At 38.5% G+C, this 12328-nt stretch overlaps 1 protein-coding gene across 4 annotated transcripts in view; it reads left to right on the top strand.

Annotated features, from left to right (window-relative positions):
• Positions 1-12328, top strand: part of PTPRF (protein tyrosine phosphatase receptor type F) — a 627213-nt gene that overhangs the window by 567597 nt on the left and 47288 nt on the right. For all 4 annotated transcript variants that reach the window (XM_032217661.1, XM_032217663.1, XM_032217660.1 and 1 more), the window contains 4 exons: positions 220-317; positions 3960-4213; positions 4891-4981; positions 7832-8044. In XM_032217661.1, the coding sequence (XP_032073552.1) occupies positions 220-317; positions 3960-4213; positions 4891-4981; positions 7832-8044 (656 nt within the window). The remainder of the gene's footprint in view (positions 1-219; positions 318-3959; positions 4214-4890; positions 4982-7831; positions 8045-12328) is intronic.

The raw sequence follows: 12328 nt of genomic DNA, 5'->3' as shown, positions 1-12328 counted from the left end.
CCACCTCTGGTCACAACCGATGTCATGTAAACTTTAAAAAAGAATTTCTTTAAGGAACCAGTACCCAGTAACTCTTTTGACTTTTGGTGATGAAGAGCCAAAAGAGGAAGTGAAAAATCTGTGTTAGTTTGAATGTAAGATGTGAAAGGGCAAGATTGGATAACAGTTGCCTTTAGTTGTTCCCCTGACAATGCTCAAGAGAAGTCTTTTTAATTGCAGTGTTCGCAAAGAATTTCCGTGTCAGTGCAGTGATGAAAACCTCAGTGCTACTTAGTTGGGAAGTGCCTGATTCTTATAAATCGGCAGTACCATTCAAGGTAAGGATCTATCAGCATCCAAGTTAGAACCCTTATCTAAGTGTAGTAATTACTGTAGAGTCTTCCATGCAGTCCTAAATCTGACTTTGATTTGATAAAAGTGATAAGGGAACAGACTCTTTATCTGAAAACAGTTGTTGTGCTGCCACCAGGTCATTGTTTGTTGAAACCACCTAAGCATGTAAATCTAGACAGACACATCAGGATTTTGGCAGCAGAATGCTTTGTCTTAGCTGCTGCAGAGTTACCTGCACTTTCTCATTCCTATCTCCTTTAAGACTCAGTCACTAAAGTGTAGCAATCAGCCGCTAGGCAGACCCTCCAAATTCCTTGCATATCCTAAATTCTGCTGAATTATTAGACTGTATTAGTAAAGGGCACAGAAACATAAAGTTTGTACCATGGGAGTTTATTCAGAGTAACTCATTTAGCTAAGGTAATATTTAAACATAATATGCCTATTAAAATACTTTTTAAAAAGGAAGATAGTAACCCTAAAGAATTATAAGCAAAAGATCATAATGAGAGAACAAACTGTACCTCAACCTAATAAAAATGTACTTACAAGGCTGATACAGGTAACCCTATCTTCTCACATGCACATGTGTATTTCCATGCTTTCTATCTCTTACTGATACACACAATGAGACCTGGGATGGGAGTTGCCTTTATAACTAGCAGACCCTAGCAGCATCAGCTGCCCGTAGCAAACTATTTAATTTTGTATTGAAAGCCTCCACAGAAAAGATAGAGAGTCAGAATCTTGCATCAGATGTTGTATTTATGTCTCCCACTTCCTTTCCACCCAGATCATTTTGCCATCATCATGCAGACTCCTTGGAGGACAGCCAAGTCAATCTCATGTCTGGATATACTTTCACTGCCTCTAAATTTCCTGCAAGAAATCAGAGCAGAAATATCATATCTGGGCTACAAAAATCTGGACTTTCATTGGATGGCAACAAAGAGATGCCATCTTTATGGATGCCTGGAGTTTTACAACCTAAATATGCTAAACTTACAGGAAGGCAGACATGAACCAATGAAAATGGCAGGCAAAGAGGGAGCCACCAGAGAGAAGACATGGAAAATATTTACAAAATCCCAACTGTCTGGCATAATTCTGAACATCTGACCACTCTAAACAAGTGCCTTAGAGCAAACTAAAGGCATCTTGGTACGAAGTTGTGCCTGCTCACCTTGCTAGCAGTGGGCGGATATACTGTGACAGTTAAGCCAAAAGGTTCTCAAAACAGAGGTACAAATTATGTCAGCAATATTGAGGTTCAGGGCCATGAAATACAGAGCAAAGAATCCATGGAAGCATGGAAAAGACACAAAGAAGCATCAACGGGGTGTAAAGTCCCAGGAGTATAAGAAAGGAACTGTCTCTTCACCGTGACAGACGAGAATCAGCTGGTTAATAAGCCTTCTAGGTTGCAATAAAGATTTGTATTTAGTCACACTACGTTGAATGTACAGAGAACTGCTGCTGTAGATTAAGCTGCAGGAACTAAGGAAGATGACCTTGACAGAGACTTCTGTTGCCTAGCCAAGCCTGTTAAAATCAGGATTTAAAGATTTACTGCTGAGTCCTTGACAGGGAAGCCTGACACATTTATTAATGGTGGATTCTGGGCTGGGATTTCCTTATTTCCAGTTCAACAAATCCAATGTGTTCTCAGTAGAACTAATGAATTTATCAAGATATTACTGTATGTAAAGTTCAGAAGGTCCGTCTGGCTAGGCTAATATAGCTTAGGTTGCTGATGAGGGTTAAGTTAGAGTTGACAGCAATTTCCCCTGCAAGCTGGCCACATGGAGACTTGGGAGCAGATGATGCTATTGGATTGCTAACTGTGGAGTAGCTATGCAATTATAAGAAGTGTAAATGAGCTTCCTTATACCTATTGCTGATTCTAGATGTGCAGGTTATGTGCAGGGTTAGGTACCGAAGGAATAACTGCCCTGGATATGATCTGTGAAACAGGAATGTTCCAAACAAGCCTCCCCATGTGCCTAACTGTTTAATTCGCACATGTAGAATGCCATGCCAAAGCCTAATAATTAATAAGCACTGCTGATAAATCTCCACGGGAACAATTAGCATTATCTTCACTTGATAAACAGTTGCACACTAAATCTACAGCCCAAAGAGTGTCCTCTTTCTCTTTAACAGATTTAATTAAAGCCTATATTGTCCAGATTATAACATGGAGGTGTTCGATAAATCTCACATTTTTTTTCTTTCTTTTAATTGGGGGAGAACTGGGACCTCTGGAAATTCTTTACTGAAAATCAATAGTGAGGTTTTCAGTTTCTTCTAGCAACAATCGTTATTTCATCTGGATCAGGAGATAAATTCCCTTCCCCCCTCCCCCCCAAAAAACCTGGTCTGGTGGAGTGAGTAGTGGCATTATGATAAGATGTCTGTTGCAGTCAGAACCTGATGATATAAGAGTGCTTATTCCCTATTTCTTAAAGGATTGTTAGATGTATGTTTTCTTGTGAAATGTGACTCACTACCCATTTTCATGAGATTGTAAGTACGGTAGAATATTACTGGATATATAGAGTAGGGCCCCCCAATCCTTTGGACATCAGGGACCTGTTTTGTGGAGAAAGGTTTTTTTGCGGACAGAAGGGGGCACAGTTTTGCATCCCGTGGATGGGGCTTTGCTTGCTTTCATGGCCCAGTTATTGGCATGCCGCAGATCGACACTGGTCCACAGATCAGGGGGTTAGGGACCGCTCATATAAACTATTGGCTTACCATCCACAATCTTCATTTTTAGCAAGTATTAGGTGCTTATTTAAGAAACAGAGGAGAAGTTTTTGATTGTTTTTGTTGCTTTGCCACAGCTAGACTGTAGTTAAAGATGGAATCAAAGTTTGGCTGTTAAAGCAGAGACAGCTCACTATATTCCAGATGTCTGGAATTATCTGAGCAAGTCTGCATCAGCCATGAGAGGAAATGAATTTTTATTGTCTCTCTATATCTGTCTTTCTCTTAACAACATAAAAAATCAGTAACAAAACCTTTATATTTAATTTTCTTCTTCTTTTCTTTCTTTTTCTATTTCTTTTCTTATTTAGTCCTTATTTTTTGTTTCTTTTCTAATATTTCTATTGTTTTTAATCTTAAGATTTTCTGCTATAAAAATTATACTTAAAAATCAGTTAAAAAAACCTAGTGAGGCACCATGAATTGCTGTTTCTTCCAAAGACTAGCACAATGAAGATTCTGAGTGCCACCTTCTGAAATCATCCTTTCAAATAGGAATCGTCAGAGTATATTGCACTCTATGGAAACAAAATGTACTTTAAGTTCCAAAGTAATACACAAGGGATCATTTTGGACAACAACATTCCCACAGAATCAAGATAATTTCAATTTAAGAACTAGATCTAGAGTCCAGTTGAAGTGGAATTAGAAAACGAGTGCTATCTGAATATTGAGAAACTCCCAAGATAAATACCTCATTTTAGTATTGATTATGGTTAAAATCAGTTTTCACATATTATCGGAAGATCACAGCAAAGACCCAACTTGGAGATAGAAATTTGGTGACAAAATTCATTTCTTTTCCAGGACAAAATTTCTAAGAGTGAAATCCATTGCTTTATTTATTTTGCTTTCAGATTTTATACAATGGGCAGACAGTGGAGGTAGATGGACATTCTATGAAGAAGCTGATTAATGATTTGCAGCCAGACACAAATTATTCCTTTGCACTTACAAACCGGGGAAGTAGTGCAGGCGCATTGCAACATCGGGTCTTCATCCGGACATCACCTGATGTTTTCCAGACAAAGCCTGGTTCCACATACAAATATATCCATAATGGACAGTTCACCCTCACCCTCCCCAAAGTAAAGACTTCTGTGCCAGTCAGGTATACTCTCTCCACATCTCTGATTCCATTCTGATACTGATCTGCCACTATGTTCTCCAAAAACACAATACAGTAGAATAAGTACTGTATTTTCCTATTCAGATTAGGAAATCCTTGAAGAGTGAATATATTTTTGTATGGGTAGTAAGATGGTATCACTGGGAATCACGTCAGATTTCATAGACTCTGATTAATTATTTAACTACAAAATGCTCTAAAATATATCACAATACTAAGGACAATATACAAGAGATTAGTTTATAGGAATTGAAGTAGCAACCTATTCGGATTCTGATTTTGGACAATTATTTTTCTGTATTGCATATTGCTTCTTTGAGTTATATATTCTTTATGTTAATTAAGGCCATAAAGCTATAATCTCCCTTTCTTTCCTCTTAAAGGACGCAGGATGACCTTATCTGCCCAATTACTTGAGTAATGAATGTAAATCCCTTGCAAAGCTTGTTGAAGTCTCATTTGTGTTTATAGTTCCATAACATACCACTGAAATTGATACTTCGCTATTAAAAAAACTAGGCTTTACAACATTATTTCTTTAATTCATGACAGTCTGAAGAATGCAAAGAAAGTGAAGCAGTGAGGGACCGTTACAGGGATTTTATGGAGAGCATTCCATTATCTCTAGAACCCACTGTTTCTCTCTTCTTCCTTCACAGGTCGTACTACATTGTGGTGGTACCAATAGAGCACACAAGCAGCATGCTTGCCTCCAAACGGAAGAGTCCAGATGAGATGGAACTGGACCAGGTATGAGAAGAAAGAAATATGCTACTGCAGGGGTTCTCAGACTTCTTAGTTGAGAGGTGAATCAGTGATCCCCTAAGTCAGGTGTGTCCAACCCATGGCCCGCTGACCACCCGCAGCCCTGGATAGCTAGTAATGCGGTCCCGTAAGATAATAAGAATGTTTTTTAAAGGAAGTTTGTTATTTAGATACATTAACTGTATTATATATTTATATGTGGCCCAAAACTACTCCTTTTCATTCAGTATGGCTCAGGCAAACCAAAGGATTGGAGAACCGTGCACCTAAACCAAGAATGTCAAACTTGGATGCATCATGCACTGGCCACGCCCATGCCCAGTTTAGTGAAGGGGAGGCAAAATCATGATACATCAAGTGATGCCGCCATGACTCCACACGTTTGACACCCCTGGCCTAAATGATAAATATGTGTGAGTCCCCTCATGAATAAAACAACACAATGATTGAATAACTGCATTAGCTAGGAGTAGGTTTCTGAGTACAATTCAAAATGCTGTTAATACCTTTAAAACCTTAGTGGCATGAGGGTGCCTAAAAAAGCCACTTTTGCCTGGTAGAATCTGCCAATACAACACAGATAATATCTGCTCAGGACATCAAGGATGGGGGCCTACCCTCCATGGTGAGAGTACTCCCTATTCCAGTGGTCTTCTACAAACTTGTAAAGACCCATCTTTTCCAAAGGGCCTTTGGGCACTATATACTAAACTGAGAAAATTATAGCAGTCACCAGTAGTTATATTCACCCTGTGTGCTGGGGATAGTAGTATTGATAGAGAATTTGGCATTTTCTGAAGCTGGATATCCTTGTGTTTGCATGTGTGAGATTATTCCCCTAGGACAGCAGGGTTTATCACCATCTCTTAATGTTCTTAGAAGCACTAACTTCCTCAAATGCCCATTAACTCCAACTAAATCTAAAAATTGCCTGCAATTTTAACTTGAAAGAAGTCATTATGCTAGAATTCCCAGAGGTGTTACTGCATTTATGGATCACACTTCATTTCCTTCTGCATTCTATTTCACAATCTCTCTTCCAAGCAAAAAGGTTGGTGTGTGTGTGTGTGTGTGTGTGTATTTGACCTCAACAGATAGGACTTGAAGACCCAGTGTATGGATGCAAAGGAACAATATCATTCTAGAGACCAAAAGTCATCAACCTCTGTCCATAATACTGTATCAGAGCATGATTTTATATAACGTCTGACTTTTAGGGCATCATATTTGCTCTGCTGCTGTATGTTTGTTTTTACCATTTTGTATGAAATATACATTATGCCTTCCTTCACTTTAAATTAGAATTTCCGTTTCAAACCCTGGCAGCCGTTTGTATTCATTAAAAAAGCACACTTAAATATCTGAGAGCCTCTCCAAGCAATGTAATTAAATTCTTGATATGTTTATATCATTCTTACAAATTTATGGGTGACTATGATCCTCATTTTTTTAATCTGGATCCCCTATGAAATCTGTTAGTACCATATGGGATTTTATAAAAAAACAAAACACCTTTGCTATAAGGCAGACATACAATATGGAAAATATAATTGTCTGACAGTACTCCAGACTGCAAAGTATGCTTGCTGGGTAAGATAAATCCATCTCAAAGCCTGCCAAACTATTATTTTTCTCTGAAAGTTCAAATTCATCGGCTTCCACAATAGATATTTTAGAAGCTATTATCTAGTTTCCAACCTCCTCTTTCTGGTTAAAGTGGTTGGACAAGACTTATAAAGGGTTCTGGACCAATTTCAGTGGGGTTTTAGACCAGGATATAGTACTGTGGTAGCACTGGCTGTGCTTGTCATTGGCCTTTGGCAGATTTGGGGTGGAGGTGCTGCATCCATCCTCATACACCTTAATTTCTTGGCAACTTTCAATATTGTTTACCAGTATCCTTGTGGACTAGTTAGGCAGATGAGAAGTGGGGGTACTGTGCTACAGTAGTTCACCTCCTTCCTCAGTGGTCAGTATCATTTGGTGTTGAAAGGAGGTTCCCTCAAAGCTCAATTCTCTCCTCCCTCCTGTTAAATATTTATATCAAATTGCTGAGTGAGGCACCCTATCAAGACTGAAAAAACAAAGTGGATAGCACCCCAACACTTCCCCATCTCAGATATTTTCATCTTTGGCCTTGGGAGGGGTCATATTTCCCCATTTGAGACTAGTGTGCAGTCTGGAAATCCTCTAGGATTCATAAGTAATGCTCAAACAGTAAATAGTAGTTGTGTCCATCAGAGCCTTTGTACACCTTGTGTTGCACTTGCACCTTTTATTCAATCAGGAAGAAATTCCGATGGTCACTCATATCCTACTCACCTCGCATTTGGACTAGTACAATGTGTTCTGAGTGAGGCTGCCCTTGACATACATAACAGCTCCCATTCTTTAAGTCTCCAAGTCTTCTACAAGTCTTTTTAAAACCTGGTTCTGTTTCCAGGCCATTTTTTTCTGGAAAATATTTATGTAGTTATGCGGTGCAGTGTGTTTCTCTAAATAGTTCTTTTAAATATTGTAAGCCGTCCAGAATCTTCTTTGGAGATGTACGGTCTTGAAATCCAATAAATAAACATTTGCATTGGGTATTGTCAATTGCTTACTCAATTGCTTGTCCTAAGCTCTTTTCACCTATTCTTTTTCCTTTGTCTTAATACAATAAAAGGTTACCTTGTCTTCTATAGGAGGGGAGCCATGTTGGTCTATGGTGATACAAAGTCAGGAGCACCTTTTTCGATTAACAAATATTATTAAAAGCATATGTTTTTGTGAAGTACAGTTCATAAAGGTATTTGGCAGAACTTTTTCTTACATAAGCTTTCTTTGACTCCCCAGTTACTTGAGGCCATAAACCAAGGGGCCACAGAAAGGCGCCAGCGTCGACAAGCAGAATACCTCAAGCCTTATATCGCAGCCCAAGTGGAAGAACTGCCAGAAACATTTGTTTTGGGAGATGAAAAGAATTATAAAGGCTTTTTTAATAAGCCACTTTCAGAAGATTTGAGCTACCGTTGTTTTGTGCTGGCTTCATTGGAGGATGGTGATACGGTAAGAACACTTGAAAGAAAAAAGGACAGTTACAAAGTTAGCATTGTTGAATTATTGGCGAAGTGGAGATTGTGGAAGTTTCTCCTTCCACTTGCCTGTCCATATAAGCATTTGCATTATCTTTTGTTGCACACTGGTGTGGATGAACGAGAGGAAAGGAAGAGTAATAGAGTGCTGCTACTGCGTGAAATGTGTAAGTAATGTCCAACATAATGAAGATATTTGGGTCTTTCTGTTCTGTCCCATGCTGTGGCTCTTACTTTCAGCCTCATTTACTTGTAATGGCTCATTAGAGCTGGTCAAATGCTCCATTAGTCACCCAGTCTGAACACTTCAGTGACGGACATAGCCAATGTGCAACCAAGTTGGAAGGGTGAGGACTCTGAGCAGCCAGCTGAGGACAAGTTGTGTATTACCGTATACAAGAATGAATGTACTAAGGCATTCATGGCTAGCCGAGCGCACTTTCCAGGTATTTGGTATATTTTGAGATACAGCTACATCTATTTCTTATTAATAATCTTATTAATTTTTTTAATTACATAGTAAATAAGATGCATACTAAAAAAGAAAGTAAAAAATAAGAGAATAAAAGATGCAAGAAAACATAAAAGAAATTTAAAAAACAACCTAAGATTGCGGTTTCTCACCTCATCATAATAAGTATAAACAATTTCACTGTTGTTACTCCCTTAATTAACAGGTAATAAAACTCTTAATCCCGTAACTCAACTCTTAAACTGTAAGCAAATCATAATAAGTGATGTCTTCTCCAATCCAGAAATCACCAAAAAGGTCAAACAGATCCCTAAAATAAATATATTGATTAACAAATATAAAATTCATTATTCTATATCTCAACTGTAAGCAAGTCCACATTTAGAAGGCATAAAGTGGTCCTAGTATCCGAATATAAACAAAAGGCTAAAATTTTACATAACAAAAAATGACATTATGTCCTTGAAAGAGAACAAGCTCACAAATATTTTAAATAAAATATTTTATTTTACCAATTAGACACAAACCCAATTGAAATGCTATTCAATTAGGATACAATATACATGTACAGAGATAAAAAGTCTTGAACATAATGTGAGGTAAGCTAAAGGTTTCCCTCGCACATATGTGCTAGTCGTTCCCGACTCTAGGGGGCAGTGCTCATCTCCGTTTCAAAGCTGAAGAGCCAGCGCTGTCCAAAAACGTCTCCGTGATCATGTGCCCAGCATGACTAAATGCCTAAGGCACACGAAACACTGTTACCTTCCCACCACAGGTGGTTCCTATTTTTCTACTTGCATTTTTACATGGTTTCGAACTGCTAGGTTGGCAGAAGCTGGGACAAGTAACGGGAGAGCACTCCATTACGCGGCGCTAGGGGTTTGAACCACCGAACCGCCGATCTTTCTGATTGGCAAATTCAGCGTCTTAGCCACTGAACCACTAAATCCAATGGACAACATTTTTCCAGTCTGGGTGTCAGCAAGTCCAAAAAGACGTGACCCGTCAAAACCACGCTCGACTAAGCCGCGCCCAATTAAAGCACGTCGCTGACATCATCAACAGGGCGACAACAGCGAGCACGGAGAAAGAAGGGCGCTTTAAATAGCGCTTTGAAAGCAAGCCGATTCAACTTAAGGTAAGGGTTAGGTTTAGGGTTAGGTTTAGGGTTAGGTTAAGGGTTAGGGTTAGCTTTAGGGTTAGGTTAAGGGTTAGGTTTAGGGTTAGGTTAAGGGTTAGGTTTAGATTAAGGGTTAGGTTTAGGGTTAGGTTTAGGATTAGGTTTAGGGGGGTTAGGTTTAGGGGTTAATTTTAGGTTTAGCGTTTACAGCGTGCTTCTGTCTCCGCGCTGTTGTCGCCCTGTTGATGACGTCAGCTACGCGGTTTCGTCGAGCGCAGTTTAGTCGAACGCGGTTTTGTGGTGGAACCCAAAAAGAACCACTCAAAGTAACAACCCTGATTCAATAAAGCAACTTTGTTCCTTCAAGGGTAAAACAATCTTGCTCTTTAATCCATTTATACTATTGCTGATCCTCATCTCTAATTTTTTAAAAACTTCAAAAAGCCTCTTTTGAAAGTCCAGCAAGACAAAATTATTCCAATTTCTGAAATTGGCATTCTTATCTTCATCTTAATTTTTAAAACCTTAGGTGATTTTATTTTTTGCATGTCTAATGACAAATTCTTGTTCACATTCTCAGATTTTGTTGCAGTTTTTTTTTTCTCTAACAGTTTCATCTGGGAACATACTGCTCCTAAGAATAGACAACGCTGCTGATACAGTGATTCAGTATCCCAATGCAATTCCTTAAAAATGTCTTGAAAGCCTTTATAAATTGCTTAGCTTGTCATATCTAATTTTGTCTCCAATATCTAGAATATTTTCCCACAAAAATATGTTCTCTAGAATTAATTTCAAAGTCTTAATATTCGAGATCAAATATTCTAATTTTTTCAGACCCTTTAATTCATTTAAAATTTTCTATGCTCAAAACCCTGTGTTGCTTTTTGCTGTTTCGTTTGAATTCCTAAAGCTTTTTAAAGAAAGTTTCAGTTTCTTATATTAAGGATTGAAGGCACTGCCTTTTCATTTTGAAGGTGTCTAATCTCTTTAAAGTAGTTAATAGGCAATTTCTAAAACAGCGATTAGCCCCCAAAAAGTGTGAAATTAGTGTCTTTTACAAGATTCTAACTATAGCTGGAGCAAGTATAACAAGTTTTCTTGGCTCCCAGTTTCCCCCTCTCCTTGTGAGGGGAAATCATATGTGGTGCAACTTAGCCAATCTTGCATCTTCTCCTTGCCCAGAAAAGGTCAAAGGAACCAATCTGTTTGTCAACTCCCTATTCTTAGTACATTATCAGCTCCATATTTTCTGTCCTCCATTCTTCCCTGGAACTGATCCAGCAACAGCTATTCTATAGCTAAGCTCCAGTGCTCTTACAGTTTCTTCATGGCTACTATAAGCTCTGGTACCTTGCTTGCTCCTTCTAATATTGAGCTTGGTTAATCCTACTTGCTATAAACTAAAGCTTCCCTTTTGATTCTCATTATATTAAATAACATGGCCTGAAGAACCGTGCAAACATTATAGGTGATATTATCATTTAGCATATGTTCTTTCTAAAATGAGAATGTGTTCAGGTGTTCAAAATCTCTGGAGCTTCTTTCTTCAATCCCAGAACATTTGGAATTTATTCTCAATAGTATTAAAATGGACTCTTAAGTATTGATTACTATTTCTCAAGTTTTTGCATTAAGGTCAGGAGCCAGAGTTGAAATATGGCTCAGATTAAGCCCTATATATATACAACCTGCTGAGAACCCCAAGAAAGAGACAGATATGTTTTCTGCATCTCTTGCAAAAAAAAATTAAAAATCAAAAAGATTGTTTAAAGTTTCATTCTCCAGCTGCCCAACTTTAGATCAGCAGGAGTCTTCCCTGGCTAAAAAGAGGTCAACGTATGCTGCTTCCTTGGTCATAGCAATTAGTACTATCTATAAAAAGGGGAATCGTGTTTGTTCTTGTGTCTCTCCCTGACTTGTAAGGTCAATCTGAAAAGGCAATGTACAGATGGTTTCTATTTTGACTTGAGAATAGCATACCTAAGTGCTGACCTGTGAACGCACCAGGCAAGGATATTTCTAGCTTTATAGATTATCATTTGAATGCAGACGTATATGTGGGAAACCTTAGGTGAACATGTTCTTTTCAAGGCTTAGATTGTTGCCAATGATTTTTAACATGCAGTAGTTTGCCCAGTGGGTATTCCCTAACATATCAAGCTTGGTGGTCTGTTTATAAAGATAAAAGTTACAGTTGTCCATTCATGTCCAACTCTAGGAGGCGGTGCTCATCTCCATTTCTTAGCCGAGGGATCCAGCATTGTCCGAAGACATGTGCATGGTCATGTAGTCAGCATGACTATACGACAAGGCACACATAATGTCTTGCCACTGAAGTGGTACCTGTTTATCTACTCACATATTCATGCTTTCAAATGGCTAATAAACTAAACTGCTTAGTCGTTACCTATCAGCAACAGTATTCACTTGGTTGCAATACCAAAGACTGTAATTTGACTCTGTGCATTTGAAACTGGCAGCTTGGTCTAAGCTGGACCATTTCATTCGGCAACTGAAATACTTCCTGGCTGTTGTATATCAGAATTTTTGCTTACCAAAAGGGAGACAATTGATTTTGGTCTTAGTATCTGATGATTCCAGGGTTGTTGCTCAAGAAAATTGCAGGTGGACCTCATGGGGTTATTGGGCAGAAGATCACAAAA

This window comes from Thamnophis elegans, chromosome 5 (genome assembly GCF_009769535.1).
Source record: "Thamnophis elegans isolate rThaEle1 chromosome 5, rThaEle1.pri, whole genome shotgun sequence".
Taxonomy (NCBI): Eukaryota; Metazoa; Chordata; class Lepidosauria; order Squamata; family Colubridae; genus Thamnophis; species Thamnophis elegans.
The sequence above is the reverse complement of the archived record's forward strand: the minus strand, read 5'-3'. Positions and strand labels throughout refer to the sequence as shown.